The sequence below is a fragment of the Thamnophis elegans genome, chromosome 11 (genome assembly GCF_009769535.1).
Source record: "Thamnophis elegans isolate rThaEle1 chromosome 11, rThaEle1.pri, whole genome shotgun sequence".
Taxonomy (NCBI): domain Eukaryota; kingdom Metazoa; phylum Chordata; class Lepidosauria; order Squamata; family Colubridae; genus Thamnophis; species Thamnophis elegans.
The window spans coordinates 14,784,936-14,800,955 of record NC_045551.1 but is presented as its reverse complement, the minus strand read 5'-3'; the positions used below and the strand labels follow the sequence as shown (position 1 = coordinate 14,800,955).

At 40.5% G+C, this 16,020-nt stretch overlaps 1 protein-coding gene across 1 annotated transcript in view; it reads left to right on the top strand.

The window, feature by feature from the left end:
* Window positions 1-16,020, top strand: part of ADCY10 (adenylate cyclase 10) — a 140,051-nt gene that overhangs the window by 90,054 nt on the left and 33,977 nt on the right. The window contains exons 22-24 of the mRNA XM_032226823.1: window positions 1,970-2,207; window positions 4,575-4,682; window positions 5,289-5,464. Coding sequence (XP_032082714.1) covers window positions 1,970-2,207; window positions 4,575-4,682; window positions 5,289-5,464 — 522 coding nt within the window. The remainder of the gene's footprint in view (window positions 1-1,969; window positions 2,208-4,574; window positions 4,683-5,288; window positions 5,465-16,020) is intronic.

Genomic DNA, 16,020 nt, shown 5'->3' with positions numbered 1-16,020 from the left:
TCCTTTCTCCATGATACCTTTTGTATTTTGAAAAAGTAACGCCATTTATTTCAAGGTTTCACTCATTTCTTCCTTATAAAGCATCTTATTTTATTTTAAAAGATCTACTTTCATCCAGCAGTCTGAGAACAATTTATTCAGTCCTTAAATTGCCCTTCAAGGAGTGCACTAATCACAGTTCTTTATATCCTATAGGTAAACAATCATTTAAATAGTCCCAGAGGTTATCAGATGTCTTTTAGGGGTCCCTTTAATTAAATAACTTCCTTGTTTTAATCACCAGTAGTCATGGGGTAATTGTGGATAATCCAGAAAATATTTTCACAGTCCTTCATATAAGTATTCCCAGATTTGTAAATTTTCCTTTTATTAGCAGATGGTACTCTCAACTTAAATTTCAGTATTGCCATTTGGCAATCATCATTTTAGTTGTAAATCAATTATAAAAGGAGAATAAGTTTTATAAGTAAATGATTCCAGCATTTTAAAATGCCTTTCCAGTACCACATCTTCCCAATTTAAGAGTCCAATTTTCTGTACATTTCAAAATGTATTAGTTTTCTCTCTTGGGTCTTTTCCTTCCAGTCTGATATTTTCTCAGAATGCTTAGACACTGCTTTAACAAATAGTTCTGAGCAAATAGTTCCTAATTATTCATTGAGGTTATGTTTAAGGTTAGAAGAAATCCTCTCCCCCAATTCCAGTCATTGTTCACTTACTTCGGTCCAGCACCAGTCTTAGTTATTCCTTGGTTGTTCCAGCTTTGTGGCAGCCATCTTTAGCCACATGTCTCTTCTCCTCACCATGGCTGAGGGGAAAGAAGGACCCCGGGTCAGACAGGAAACAGCTGTGATTTTCCGCAACCTTACAGTGTGCCCCTCTTTGCTTCACTGCCCCTACAGGGTGGCTTTGGCTCCTCTTGGAGCCTACAAACAGGGAGAACTCAGCACAGGGAACACAGAAAACCATTCCCTGTGTCTGATATTGCCATGACATCAACCGGAAGTCTACCCTTTCCCTTCTGATCACCAGTTTCTTCCCCCATAGTTTGGGCCACAGGAATTATCATCTGCTTATGTAATACCTGACTCATACTTTATGGGCACAGCATGGGAGTGGAGGTCTTACAAGAAACTGCTAGCAAAAATGTATGTAAAAACTGCCCTGCCTGACCCACATTCAGTTGCCAGGAATCCACTGATTTTCCATGGTAATGAGGAAGACTGTGGGGACAGATCAAATGTATTCTGGCACGCATTGTGCTACTTCACAGACCGATGGCCTTAAAACTTTTTTCAGCTTTCCCTCTTTTCTTTCCTTTTTTTGGGGGTGTGTTTAAGAGCCAAGGTGGCACAGTGGTTAAATGCAGCATTGCAGGCTACTTCAGCTGACTGCAGTTCTGCAGTTCGGCTGTTCAAATCTCACCGGCTCAGGGTTGACTCAGCCTTCCATCCTTCCGAGGTGGGTAAAATGAGGACCCAGATTGTGGGGGCGATATGCTGACTCTGTAAACCGCTTAGAGAGGGCTGAAAGCCCTATGAAGCGGTATATAAGCCTAACTGCTATTGCTATTGCTATTGTGTGTATGTGTGTGTGGCATCCAGGAAACAAACTGAGTTTATGTACAAGTTTTGTTCTAAAAGGAAAAAAGCCTTTCTTTTAGACTTTAATAAAGCAGATATATGAATTAGTTAGCAAGATTGCTGCTTCACATGAATTTAGTTTTCAAATGTGTGTTAACCCACACATGGGTTATGACCCACCAACCTTCATTGTAGGGGTTTCAATTTGGCTCTTCCTGATCTGTGTTTATTGTTTTTATTATTTCACCTGACCTGGTATCACATAGTAATTAAAAACTTTGAAGATTGCTAGGCTTCAATATCTTTCTGTTTCTGTGTGGGTGAGGTGTGTTAGAGATTAAAGTTGCTATGGGAGTTTATGGAAATTCCTTCTTTCTTTTTGGTAGGGCTGAAAAATCAGAATTGGAATTTTTAAAAAGAATGGATGAAATAATCTTGCTTACTGGCATGAGCAAAAAAAGGACAGAGACCCCCGGCTCACAGGACTGTGAATGCAAAGAAATTGTGGAATCTGTTGTTGTGCCTTTATCTCAGCACTATTTGGCTCTAGGGGATTATAGTCGAGCTTTTTATTACCTGTTGGAATCTGCAGCTGCTTATGTCAACCTCTCCCACAACTATATGGTAAGTAAGATCACCCATTCTTTTTTCTTTTTGCTCCTTCATTACTCCTACAGCAAAGGATATTCTAGATTTAGATGATGTCATACAGATGTCTGCATTTTCATGAAGGCCTTTCCAGATGCATTTATCCAGTGGGAGTGTGGAAACCTCAAATTTCCCTCTGTGACTTCACCCTCTCATCCCCAGGTTCCAGTTTTTTCATTGCAATAGTAGCTTGATTGTATCTATTGTCCACATCTGTCTGCCAGATGACACTCACCTGGGATCCACTCCATAATTTCAGTGTGTTAGAGAAATATGGCTTTCACAACTTATGCTGTCCTTCCAGTGATAAAAAGGCCAAAGAGCAGAAAGTGAAACAGTGTTGATAGTGATACCTTCTGGCCATTTTCTTAACCCTACTTCCTACCATAGCATACTAGGGCAAGTGACTAGAGGATTTAGCCCTTGCTCTTTTGTCAGGAGACTAATTTTGCAACAGATAAACAAAATCACTTAATTAAAAAGAAAATATAAACATCCTATGTATGCTGAGTGCATGCCTTCCAGTCAGTCTTAACTCCTGGCAATTGCCTGGATTAGTCCGGATAGTTTTCTTCGCAATGATTTTCAGAAGCAATTCTTCATTGTTTCCTTCCTAGGGCTGGGAGAGATAACTGAGCCAAGATCCCCCAGCTTGTGCCTAAAATGGGGTCTGATGTCTTCAATCACTATACCTAACTGGCTCTCTATGAATATAAACAACCTATTCACACATTAAAGTAACCTTTTCCATGTATCTGAAAAGCAGTTACAGCAGATTTCAAATCTGAATAGCAGTTTAATTTTAAAAAATACAAAAAAAATGAAATGCTCCAAATTCATTCTCCCTGCCAAAACTTTTGTAAAAAAAAAAAGATTGGAGAATGTTCAAAAAATTGTAACAGACTGCAAGCATATGAGTCAATCTAGCATGCTAACAGTTCATGAATGATATGTCAAGCTTTTATTATATGTCAGTGGTGGGATTCAAATAATGTAACAACCAGTTCTCTGCCCTAATGACCAGCTGGGTAGGCGTGGCTGGGTGGTCATGTGACTGGATGGGCATGGCAAACTTGACATCACTCACATTGAGAGGCATCTCGCCCTGGCCCCGCCTCATCTCTCCCGTCCTCTCCCAGCCACTCCTTGTCATGCCCAATTCCCCCAGTTTCCTCAAGCACCTGTGGTGGCCCCCATTGAACTCTAATCCCATTAACAGTAGGACAGAAAGCCACGTTGGAGGAAAGAGGGAAAGATGCAGCTTGAAAAAGATTTTTTTTCAAGGCAGCACTGCTTAACTTGATCAGGTAGGCAGCGGCAGTCCAAAAAGATTATCTCATCACTTTCCCACCAGTGGAGGGACTCCCAAAAACCTTTTTTGTAACAAACAAAAAAAGAAGCCAAAGTTTAACCAGATCACTCTATTTAGGAGGCAAGGAGTGGCTGGGAGGGGATTTAGCTGTGTTGGAATTACACCCCAAAAGGACAGTGCCAGGAACCACTAAAGTAGTGTAAAAAGCTTAAAACAACCCTTCCCCTTTAAGAAAGTCAAGTCCCAGAACAAAAGTATCAGCAAAGGGGGAAAAAACCTCCAGAGAAGCCATTCAGGCTATAGAAAGTCTGGGTGTACTGTCCAGAACCATTAATGGCTGTTTCAATGTAACAAGGCTTACCCACAGAGGCAGTTTCAGAAAACACTTAAGCAGGGCAATAAAGATAAGCAGGATTAGGCTAAAAACAACACACAGAAGCACACCAGAATGTCTCCTTCCTGCCTTCCTGACAGGATTAACCCAGTAAAGTGGGAAAAACAAAAGGCTGTTGGAAGGAGATTTCTTCCAACAGCCAGTTTGCCGAACTGCTCAGAAAGTTAGCTACTGGTTCTCCCAAACTGGTGCAAACCAGCTGGATCCCACCACTGGTCATAATGCTAAATTTTAGTGCTGGGGGAATATGCCACTTTGCAAATCAGCATATTTTAGTTTATCACTTTTATATTTAAAGTAAGCTTGTTCTCTCTTTTCTGTCTGAGTAGGTGTAGCTGACCAAAATACTGTTAAACCTGGCAAGTTGTTGTGCCTTGCCAAAATAACAAAGACCAAAATCACTTCCCCCTCTATAAAAAAAACTGAATTGGTTTACCAGATTTTCTTTTTCTATGTGGTAAATAGATTCTAGATGGCGAATAGATGCTACATCTGCACCCTGGATTCACCCCCTCTATAGTATCTGAATATTTGTCCTTGAGAATTTATAACCTGTAGTGAGGGAATTGCTGGTATTTGGGGATTACCATATAGAATACAGAAATGAATACTTCCTGTTCTGTTATTCTTATTTGAGGCCTTTACATATCTGAATACAGCAGAGAACCTCTTGAGATCTTCGGACTACAAGCATAAACTCATTAGCCAATTTGAGGTGTCTGTTTTGTACAGCCTGAAGGGAGAGGTAAGACAATTTTGTCTGCTGTAGCCATTTGTATACTTACCACTTCTCTGAATACAGTAAAGCCCACTGGAATATCCCATTCTCTACAGCTGCTCAGTCAGAAGTACAGTTGTCATTTTATGAAATGGTTGTTTTCCATGCTGCAGTGCTTGACTTGCTGTAACAGAAATTCTTCCATTGCTACTTTTAATGATCAGCCTCTCCCTACATTTAAATTTAAATATATAGCAATAGGAGTAGACTTATATACCGCTTCATAGGGCTTTCAGCCCTCTCTAAGTGGTTTACAGAGTCAGCATATTGCCCCCAACAACAATCCGGGTCCTCATTTTACCCACCTTGGAAGGATGGAAGGCTGAGTCAACCCTGAGCCAGTGAGATTTGAACCGCTGAACTGCTGATCTAGCAGTCAGCTGAAGTAGCCTGCAGTGCTGCATTTAACCACCGCGCCACCTCGGCTCATATATTCTTGTGTTTTAAGTATATTTACCCATGCTGCAAGATCATGATTTTATGAGGAGAGGTCTTCACACATTTTTAGGCATCATAAAGAAGATATGAAAAATTATCAATTTCTTTTATTATTATCTATCTGCATTTCTACAGGTCTCTTACAATATGGGTCAAATTACTTCTGCAAAAAAACTAATAAAGAAGGCTTTGAGTTTACTGAAGAAAAGCTTCCCAATAACTGTTGTAGGAGCCTTTTGCATGTTTATGGTGGAAACCTCCAAACATTTGTCTCATCAGAACAAACAAACTTTATGGCAAATATCCAGTGGGTAAGGATTCTTGCAAACTGTTTATAAAGACTGAGTGTGGCTGGGCTGCAGTGGGAGAAGAAAGCATTGTAGAACAGAATGGAACAGAACAGAACAGAGTTGGAAGGGATCTTGGAGGTCTTTTAGTCCAACTCCCTCCTTAAGCAGGATACCCTATACCAGTGTTTCTCAACCTTGGCGACTTTAAGTCCTGTGGACTTCAACTCCCAGAATCCCCCAGCCAGCTGTGCTGGCTGGGGGATTCTGGGAGTTGAAGTCCATAGGACTTAAAGTCGCCAAGGTTGAGAAACACTGCCCTATACAGTTCTGGATAACATGGCAGTCCAATCTCATCTTAAAAAGCTCCAGTGATGGAGCGCTCACAACTTCTGAAGGCAAGCTGTTTCACTGGTTGATTGTTCTCATTGTCAAGATTGTTTTCTTTAGTTCTAGGTTGCTTCTCTTCTTGATTAGTTTCCATCCACAGCTTCTTGTCTTGCATTCTGGTGCTTTGGAAAATAGGTCGACACCCCCCCCCCCCGTCTTTGTGGGAGCCCCTCATAATATCGGAACCATGCTATCATGACTCTCCTAGTCCTTCTTTTCACTAGCCAAACATAATTCCTATAATCAAACAATAAACATCTAGAACAATCACTAATAAAAATAGAAATAATCATTAAAATATGCAAAAGGCACAGGAGAGAATGAATAAGAGAGTTGGAAGGGACCTTGTAGGTCATCTAGTCCAACCCCCTGTTTAAGCAGGAGACCCTATACCATTTCTGACAAGTGGCTGTCCAGGCTCTTCTTGAAAGCCTCCAGTGCAACGGCTGCACTAGTTGATTGTTAATTGTTCTTACTGTCAAAAAAATTTCTAGGTTGAAACTCTCCTTGATCAATTTCCAACCATTGTTCCTTGTCTGGTCTTCAGGTGCTTTGGAAAATAGATTGTCCCCCTGCCCTCAAATATTGGAACACTATTATCATGTCACCCGGATCCTTTTCTTCACTAGACTAGCTATACCTAGTTCTTACAATTGTTCTTCATATGTTTTAGCCTCCACGCCTGTAATCATCTTTGTTGCTCTTCTTTGTACTCTTTCGAGAATCTCAACTTCTTTTTATAGTGTGGTGGTGACCCAAAGTGGATGCAATATTCTAGGTGTGGCCTTACAAAAGCTTTATAGAGCAGTACTAGGACTGTACCTTGTGATCCTGATTCAGCCCCTCTGTTAATGCAACCTAGGACTACGTTGGCTTTTTTGGCAGCTGCAACACACTGCTGGCTCATATTTAACTGATTGTCCACTAGGACTCAAAAATCCCTCTCACAGTTACTCCTATTAAGTCAGGTTTCACTTAAACTCAGGGGTGGGTTTCTCGCCCCGTTCCAACCGGTTCGGTTGGAACGGGGCCGGTGGGATCCTCGTGCACGCGCACAGCGCACGCATGCGTACTAGCATCTGTGCGATGCTCCAGCTGCTCCTGGAGGATCGCACAGGCGCTGTATGCGTCCTGCGCATGCGTAGAAGCGCAGAACTCGTCAAAACCGGGTAAGGAACGTGGGCGGGCGGGTGGGCCCTTCGCCGTTCCCAGAAGTTACTTACTTCCGGATTCGCCGACCAACCGGTTCGCGGGGACCGCCGCGAACCGGTTGAAACCCACCCCTGCCTAAACTGTACATGTATTTTTTTGGTTATTCTTGCCTAAGTGTAAGACTTTACTTTTCTCTATATTGAATTTCATTTTGATAGATAGGGACCAGTGTTCAAGTCTGTTGCAATCCATCTGGATCTTGACCCTATCATCTAGGGCCATGATGGCGAACCTGTGGCATGTGGAGCCATTTGTCAGGGCATGCGAGGCAATGCCCTGTGAGCCGAAGCCTCCAAAGTGCAAAAAACCAGCCCTATGGGTAAACTGGAAATTCAGGACCAGACTTCCAGCTTGCTCGTAGGACCGTTTTTTGCCCTCTGGAGCCTTCAGGGAAGCCTCCTGAATGCCCCTGAAGGCCTCAGAGGTCGAAAATTGGCCCTACGGGCAAACTGGAAGTCACTTCAGGGAAGTCTCCTGAAGGCTCCGGAGGTCGAAAATTGACCCTACGGGGAACCCAGAGGTTCAGGAATGGTGACTTCCGGTTTGTCTGTAGGGCAGTTTTTTGCCCTCCAGAGGCTTTAGGAAAGCGTCTTCTTCCTTTATTTCCTGCTTCTCCTCAGATTCTGACTTCAATATTCTGTTTAATTTTAATGATTTATGCATATTTTTTTATAATTTCACGCAATTCTTCAAATCCCCACCTTTCCACAATGTCCAGTTCCAAAGTTACAGTTAGTTATACTGTTGATTATAATTTCACAATTCCAGTCCAGCTTATATTCTAGTTCAGTTAAAACAGAGAGACTGGTCCAGCTGTATATTTTAGTTCAGCTAACATAGAGAGGAAGAGAAGGGGGGGCATCTTAATCACTTCTCTTTCTTTGTTCTTTGTTCTTTCCTCCGGCAAATGCTTCGCTGATTGTTCCCAGCAATACAGCTTGATATTTTTAAATCCAGTTTTAAATCCAGGCTACTGCTTTTTCTAGATTTTTTTCCTTGTTACATTCCACCTCTCATTGATTAGAATTGCTTAAAATATGTTTTAATTAGAACAAACTCAGACAGACTTGGACAAAGCAAATCTCCTTGGTATGCTTTTAACATTCGTTTCTCCTCCCCCTCCTGCTTTTTCCAAATTCTGATTTATGTCCGTTGGTTAATTAAATCTTCTTTCGAAGCTTTACATTCCATTCATTGCTCAGACAAGATTAGGTTATAAGGGAGAAAATAGTTGTTTAAGATATGTTAATTAGGACAAAAACTCAAATAAAACAAGTCACCTTGGTATGTTTTTAACTTTCATCTTCTATTCCTTTATAGAGTTCTCCATTATCAATTAATCTCTTTTAAGGACACAATCTTTTCAAGTCCAAATTCAAGGTTTGTGTTTCAATGGGTTAGTAAATTCTCTGTATTCCTCCTTTCTGTCACCAAGTTGCTTAAAACACGCAGTTCTTTTTTTTGGTCTTGATTATTTTTAACTGCCATTCCCCCCCCCCCCTTCCTTCTTTTCTTTCTGCCAAAATCCCAATCTATCCGTCAATGTTATTTATTTACTCACAGGGATTGTTGCCTTTTTCAAATTCTGATTTATGTCAGTTGGTTAGTTAAATCTTCTTATCAGGTTTCACATTCCTTTTGTACACCGCTCCAGCTTAGATGCTTTGGCCAGCAGCCCTCAGCTTGATGGTAGCCATGTTGCCATGCTGCCTCCCCCAACGCCAATTCAAAGAACTAATCTCTGGCCTACGAGGAACCTGTTACTCTCCTCTAGGTCTAATGAAATGCAGTTTCTTCTTTACTTTTCCTACAGAAAAGTTTTGATCCAAAATGGATCTCGGCATTGTTTGTCAGACAGAATTTATGTGAGGCTCTTCAGAGCCCACATTTTTTCTATCTGTCTCACTGAGGTACTCCCCAGCACCCCCAGATCTGGTTTTTTAAATTAGTTTATAATACAATATACAAAAATACAAAAGCAAATAGTAGGAAAAATAGGGGAGGGGAAGAGGAAGAGGGAAGTGTGGAAAAGAGGGGGGAAAGAAAAAAAAACCTCACTGACTTCTGACTCCTGTTGCAGTAGAATAAGGCATTAAGGTTGAACCTCAACTTTTTACTTTTCTACAATAATATAAACTAGCCATTTCTATAACGACAAATCAATGTAATAAGTAAAACCCAAAATCAAAGTTTCATTCTTTCCCACCTCAAGCACAAATTCGAGAAGCGGTTTCCAAGTAGAAACAAAAGTAAATGTATTCTTTTCTTTGATCAAAATGGTCAATTTAGCCACCTTTGCTAACTCCATCAACTTTTGTAGCCATTCATCCATTGAAAAGTCCTTCCATTTTTGTGCATACAGTAGTCTTGCTGCCATCAACATATATACGATCAGAGTTCCAAATTTTTTCCCAAGTTTTTTTCCATTAAGAAAAAAAAATACTTTTGGTTTCATCTTTATCTTCAGTTTAAGAATTTTCTATATTAGAATATGAATCCTACTCCAATATTTCTTTGCTTTGCTTTTTACCACTATAAATGGTAAAAGTTCCCTTCTTTACGTTTACATTTCCAACATTCATTTGAAATACCTTTATACATTCTAGGTTAGGTTAGGTTTATTTAGCTTGTATGCCGCCCTACTCCCAAGAGACTCAGGGCGGCTAACAATAAGAAAGGGAAGGGGGTACAAAAATAAAAACAACAATTAAAAATTCAGCAACAGTCATAACATCGGATGGGGCTGGATAATTCAACAGCCCCAGGCCTGCCGGAACAGCCAGGTCTTAGTGGCTTTGCGGAAGGCCGGAAGGGTAGTAAGGGTCCGGATCTCAACGGGGAGATCATTCCAGAGGGCCGGAGCAGCCACAGAGAAGGCCCTCCCCCGGGGAGTCGCCAGCCGACATTGGCCGGCAGATGGAATCCGGAGGAGGCCTAGTCTGTGGGATCTAATAGGTCTTTGGGAGGTGATAACTTGTCTGGTGTTAAATACCAATGATACATCACCTTATAATTTTTTTAAAAAAATGATAGTTTAGTGTGAATTTTAAATCTTTTGTCCATATATTCTCCCATTGTTCAAGCATCACATTATGGCCAAAGTTCCTTGCCCATTGAATCATACAATGCTTTACAAATTCAGTTTCAATAACATTTTATAAATCTTAGCAATAATATGTTTACCCCTATCACACAAGAAGATTTCCAATTCATTGTTAACAAAGTCAAACCCATAAATCTTTTTATCTAGTTTAAATCTTTTTTTCAGTTGTTGGTATGTGAACCAATGGCGAACACAACGTTCTAATTCTAACACTCCCCTTGCCTTAGGGTCATCAGAATCAAAAGATATTATTTTACCATAAATCCACCAGTCCGGTTTTGCCACCATTTCTTTAAAAAAGCTTCCATGGAGCACACCCAAAAAGGCAACTTCATAGAAAACCTTGTTTTATATTTATTCCAAACTCTTAGTTTGGCACATCTAACAAAATGATTGTTGAAATCAACATTAACTTTAACTTTATCATACTATAAATAACCATCCCACCCAAACCTTAATTCATGACCTTCTATAACAAGTATCTCCTTGTTCTGGAGGTTCACCACTCTTTTAGCACCCTCTTTCCTTAGCATCTTGCAATACCTTATATCTGATTCTTGGTTTTTTCCCTTGCCATATAAACTTGGAAATATCCCTCTGCCATTGTTTAAATGGAATATCACTTGCAAGTATTGGTAATGTCTGAAACAAGAAGAGCATCTTTGGTAAGACATACATCTTAATTACAGAAATTCTACCCAATAGTGATAAATGCAATTTGTCCCATCGTTGTAAGTTCCTTTTTAATATCATTTCAAAGAGGCACATAGTTATTTTGAAATAGTTTTATATTTGTATTTGTCAACCTAACCCACAAATATTTCACCTTTTTCTCAACTTTAAAACCCGACTTTTTAATCAATATACCACAGTCCTGAGATGACATGTTCTTAGTCAACATTGTTGTTTTCTGTTACTTTATTTTAAAACTCACTAAAGCCCCAAATTCATTTAATGTCCTCATCAAATGTTATTTTTGGGGTCTTGCAGGAATATAACCAGATCATCTGATATTTTCTCCTGACTGTTGAGGAACTGCTTGAAATCTTAATTGAAATTCTTTAATCTGAGATTCCAAAATTGTTCTCTCCTCCAGGTCAGCTTCATATAAAATATTTGCCTTCTCCAATTTGTGCTCCATAAGATCCTCTCTATCCTTCACGTGTGATATCTCCAGTCAAATGTTGGATTTCCTCCTGGAGTTTCTTTGAAAGAGTATTAAGCTTTGATTCAAGCTTTGTTCCCATTGTCTGAATTAGTTCATGTTTTAGCTGTATGTTCATCCAGAAAGGGTCTTAAAAATTCTATATCTCTTGATAATCTCTCTAATTTTTCTGTCCTCTTGCGGGTGGCCATATTAATAATGTGTGGCTGAAATTTAAATTTAAAAATTAAAACTTTTAAAGTTATAGATTTATAGCATAAAATCCAATGGGTTTAATAATGCTAGTGGGAAGTTTAAAAAGAATTAGCAATATTACAATCTTTTGGCTCCCTCTTGTGATTGATCAAATGCTACTATACGAAAAGAACAAAAGAATTTGAGTTCTGCCTCTTAGTTTAGGAGTCCACATGGTTAGTCCAATCAGAAGCAATTAAAATTGAAACACTTTCACCCATTCCTCACGGTAAGCACAAAACACCATTTAAACAGCCCTTATTTAAAAAATTTTCAAAAAGAAAATTATGCAGAGTTGATTAGCAGTACAAAGTTCTCTAGAAAGTTTAAGACCAACAGTTTCAAAAGTAGTTTTCACACTACTTTAATTTCCAATAGTTTCCAGCTTCTTTATTTTGGCTGGGATCTAGGCATCTTAAAGTCACGGAGCTTCATAAAATGATGATATTTCCACAAAAAAGAAACAGCAAGCTGGAGCCGGAGGAAGCCTCTTTTATCATGAAAGGTAAATATGTAGAAAAATGGTAGCACCCGTTATTGTGCATTTGAAACAGCTGGTGCTTAGACAGTGAACTTGTACAGTTGCCTTGCCCCAGCCCGGGCCTCAACTGATTACTTCTACTTCAAGAAGCAGTCTGAGAGTGTCAGGATACTCAGAGGAGCAAAGTATCCTTTCCCAGGGAGGTTTCTTTAGGGTTTGAAAACATTCTAAGCTTAGAACTGTGGAGGATCTGTAGCAGAGGTAAAGAAATCTGCTACAGCCCAGAAGCCAGAAGTGCGCAGATCTGTTTTTTGATTATCTTTTCCAGTATCTTCCCAGGTTTTGATGTTAGGCTTATTGTTCTGTGGCTTCCTGGATCAGGGACCATACCATTCCCTGGCTCCAGCCTTGACATGAAAACTTTCCTGCTTGCTGCTCACCTTGGCCGGGTTGGGGAACATGCTATTCCCCAGCTCTGGCCTTTCCCAGGGCCTCCGCCCACATGGCACCCACTCAGCCTCCATCTCATTGAATGCAAAGTGGTGGGGGTTCCCGGTGAAGCTGGCCCCCCTCTTGTGAGAAGCCTCCAGCCCCCAGTAGTTTTAGGCTGCCTTCCGGGCAGGTCCACTGTGATGTTGTCCCTCTGGCGCAGCAGGCCATTCTCCTGGCCAGGTCTGGGTTGCAGCCACACACTGGCAGGCAATGGGGTGTGCATGTGCAGCTGGTGCAAAGAGCAGGGTGGTGACAGGACTTCAGGCCTCTTTTTCGGCTTGTAGTTTTCAGCACAAGAAGCCTGCAGCCATTTGCCAGCTGGAACCAAGCTGGCAGTGGCGTATGGAGGCTTCTCGCACCAAAAAAAAGAGGCGGCAGCTGCAAATTTCTTGCACCAAAACCAACTGAAAACTGCAGGCTGAAAAAGAGGCCTGAAGTCCTGTCACTGCCGTTGCCGCCCTGTTCTTTGTGCCAGCCATGGATGAGCATCCCATTGACTACGAGTGTGTGGCCGCAACCCATTGCCAGAGCCGGGCAGGAGAATGGCTTGCTGCATCAGAGGGACAGCATTGCAGCAGAGTTGCTCGGAAGGCAGCCAAACTGCAGTGTCCCTTTAAGGTACTTTGACATGGGGGGAGGGGGAAACCATTAAGGGACAGGCTGCAGGAGCTGCCTTTTCTGTTGGTTCTGTGGTCGTGGCTTGGGAGATGTGGCTTGGGGGGGTCATGTGACTGAGTGGGCATGGCCAACTTGACATCACTCACCTTGAGTTGGCCATGCCCACTCAGTCACATGAAACCTTCACCACCAAGCCATGCCCAAAGAATTGGTAGTAAAAAACATTGAATCTCACCACTGATGTATATTCATCAAGATCAGACAGGTGTTCTCTTATAACTTTCCTGCTTATTTTAATTTTTATTTCTAGTCTGTCTTTTACAGTTATGTTTTTGGTAGGTTGGACTATAGTTTCATGATGCTCTATAGTTGTTATTGTGAAGACAGATGCAAAAATGAGTTTAGCAGCTGTGTTTTCTCTCTACTTCCTGTTACTTCCCTGCCATCTTCTCTGTTTGGTGGATTATTTCCTTGACTTTTTTCTTGTTATTTATATGTTGAAATAAACTTTTTAATTATCTTTTACTTTTGTTGCAAGTCTTTGTTTATTCTGAGCCTTTGCTTTCCTGACTTCATCTTTGCAGATATTGGCTATCTACTGATATTCTGCCTTAGCTATGTGTCCCTTTTTTCCATTTTTTTGTACTTATCCTTTTTGTCTTTCAGTTTATCAGAGAGATCTTTGTGCAGCAATGCTGGTTTATTCTTGGATTTCTTGTGTTTCGTTTTTAGTGGTATTGTGCTGGACTGGGCTTTTATTACTATATTTTAGTTTCCCAAGCTTTTTGAGTTGTTTTCCCCTCTAGGATTTTCATCCAAGAAATCTTTCCAAGCTCTCTCTGAGTTTGTTCAAATCAGCTCTTTTAAAATTTAAGACTCTGATATGATTATGTTCCATGGCTTGTGTTTGCAATATTATTCAATATGGAATATTAAGTACCCTAATGGAGGTATCTTAAAATGTCACTGGTTCTCTAAGATCCCCAGATCTAATAAACACAGCCATATCTTGAGGGACTAGTGGAACACAATGGAGCTAACCTTGTTTATAGAAAAAAAAGAAGTTAAAATGAGGTTGGGTGAACTCCATGATAGCTTCTTGGAGGTTACTGTGTAAATTCTTTGACCTGGATTTCCTTTGATTTGATGAAAAGCCTTGATGGCTAAAATTGACCTCTGAACTGGAAGTCACACTCAGCCTAGCAAAACCAAACCACAGATGCATAGAAAATATATTTATTAAAATGTATATTAGAATGTGCAAGAAAATATATATCTTTATGCAGCAAAAGTAGTCAGGGAAGAAAATTTGCAAATTAATGCAAAGATAGATCAAAATAAATGAAAGTGTACAAAATGGAAAACTGATTAAAATTCAGATTTAACCATCTCTGTTCCTAATAATAAACAAATGTTATTCTTACAGACAGTCATTTTAAACCACAGAAATGCCTTCGCATCTGTGCAGAAACATATTAGTAATTAGTTATTTCAACTACCCTGATATCAACTGTGAGACATACTCTGTATTAATGGAAGATCAAAAAAGTTCCTGATGAGCCTAGCTGACAATTTTTTCATCCAAACAGTAGAGAAGGGAACTACAGTACCAGCTACAGTATACTGAACTTAGTTCTTACTAACAGAGATGAAGTGATAGAGGGAGTTGAAGTTGCTGGAGAGTGACCATGTTATATTTGAATTCAATCAGGGGTGGGTTTCAACCGGTCCACGGCAGTCCGCGTGGACCAGTTGGTTGGTGAACCCGGAAGTAAGTAACTTCCGGGAATGCCGAAGGGCCCATCCACCCGCCCGCGCTCCTTACTGGTCTTTGAAAGCTTCTGCGCTTCCACACAGGGGCATGGCACATACAGCGCCTGCGCGATTCTCTGCGAGCAGCTGGAGCATCTCACAGGCGCTAAGACGCATGTGTGAACTGCGCGCATACACAAGGTTGCCGCCAGCCCCATTCCAACTGTACCGGTTGGAACGGGATGAGCAACCCACCACTGAATTCAATATAATGCAGACATAAGTAATAAAATCAAACTAGTGTCTGTAAGAGATTGTAAGAGAGCTGACTTCGACAAACTTCAAGAGAGATTGGGAAGGATTCCATGGATGAAACTCTTAGGGGAAAACAACTCAAGAAGCTTGGGAAACTCTGGAAAATGAGTTTATAAAAGCCCAATCCACCACAATACCTCTGGAAAAGAAAAATAAGAGATTCAAGAAGAAACCAACATGGTTCAATAAAGACCTGTCTGATAAACTGAAAATAAAAAAGGACAAGTATAAAAAATGGAAAGAGGAACACACAACTAAGGCAGAATATCATCATATAGCCCAAATTTGAAAAAAAATTAAGTTGGGAAAGCTAAGGCTCAGAATGAATTAAGATTTGCAGCAAATGTCAAAAATAGTAAAGGTTTCTTTCAACATATAAAAAAAAGGAAAAAAAGGAAAAAAGTCAAGAAAACTGTCCACTAAAGGTAGATGATGGCAAGGAACTAACGGGCGGCAGGGAGAAAGCAGGGCTGTTGAATTCATTCTGATCTGTCTTCATGCAAAATGAAAAAATAGCCCAACCAATCAAAACCAGTACCATAGAATACAGATTAGGAATGCAAGTGAACATTGGCAAGAAAATGGTAAAAGAACACCTATTCACTCTAGAAGTGTTCAAATCACCAGATCCAGATGGGTTCTGAAGCAACTAGCAGACATAGTCTCAAAACCACTGTAAGGGCCTGCCTCTCTTCTCCAAGAAAGCAGAATCTTGAAACAATTAACATTTCAAAAAGAACCTTTTATTGAAGGAAAGTCATAGCAAGACAAAGGAGGCAGGATCTGAGGATTCCCATGCAATTTCATTAGGTTAAAGT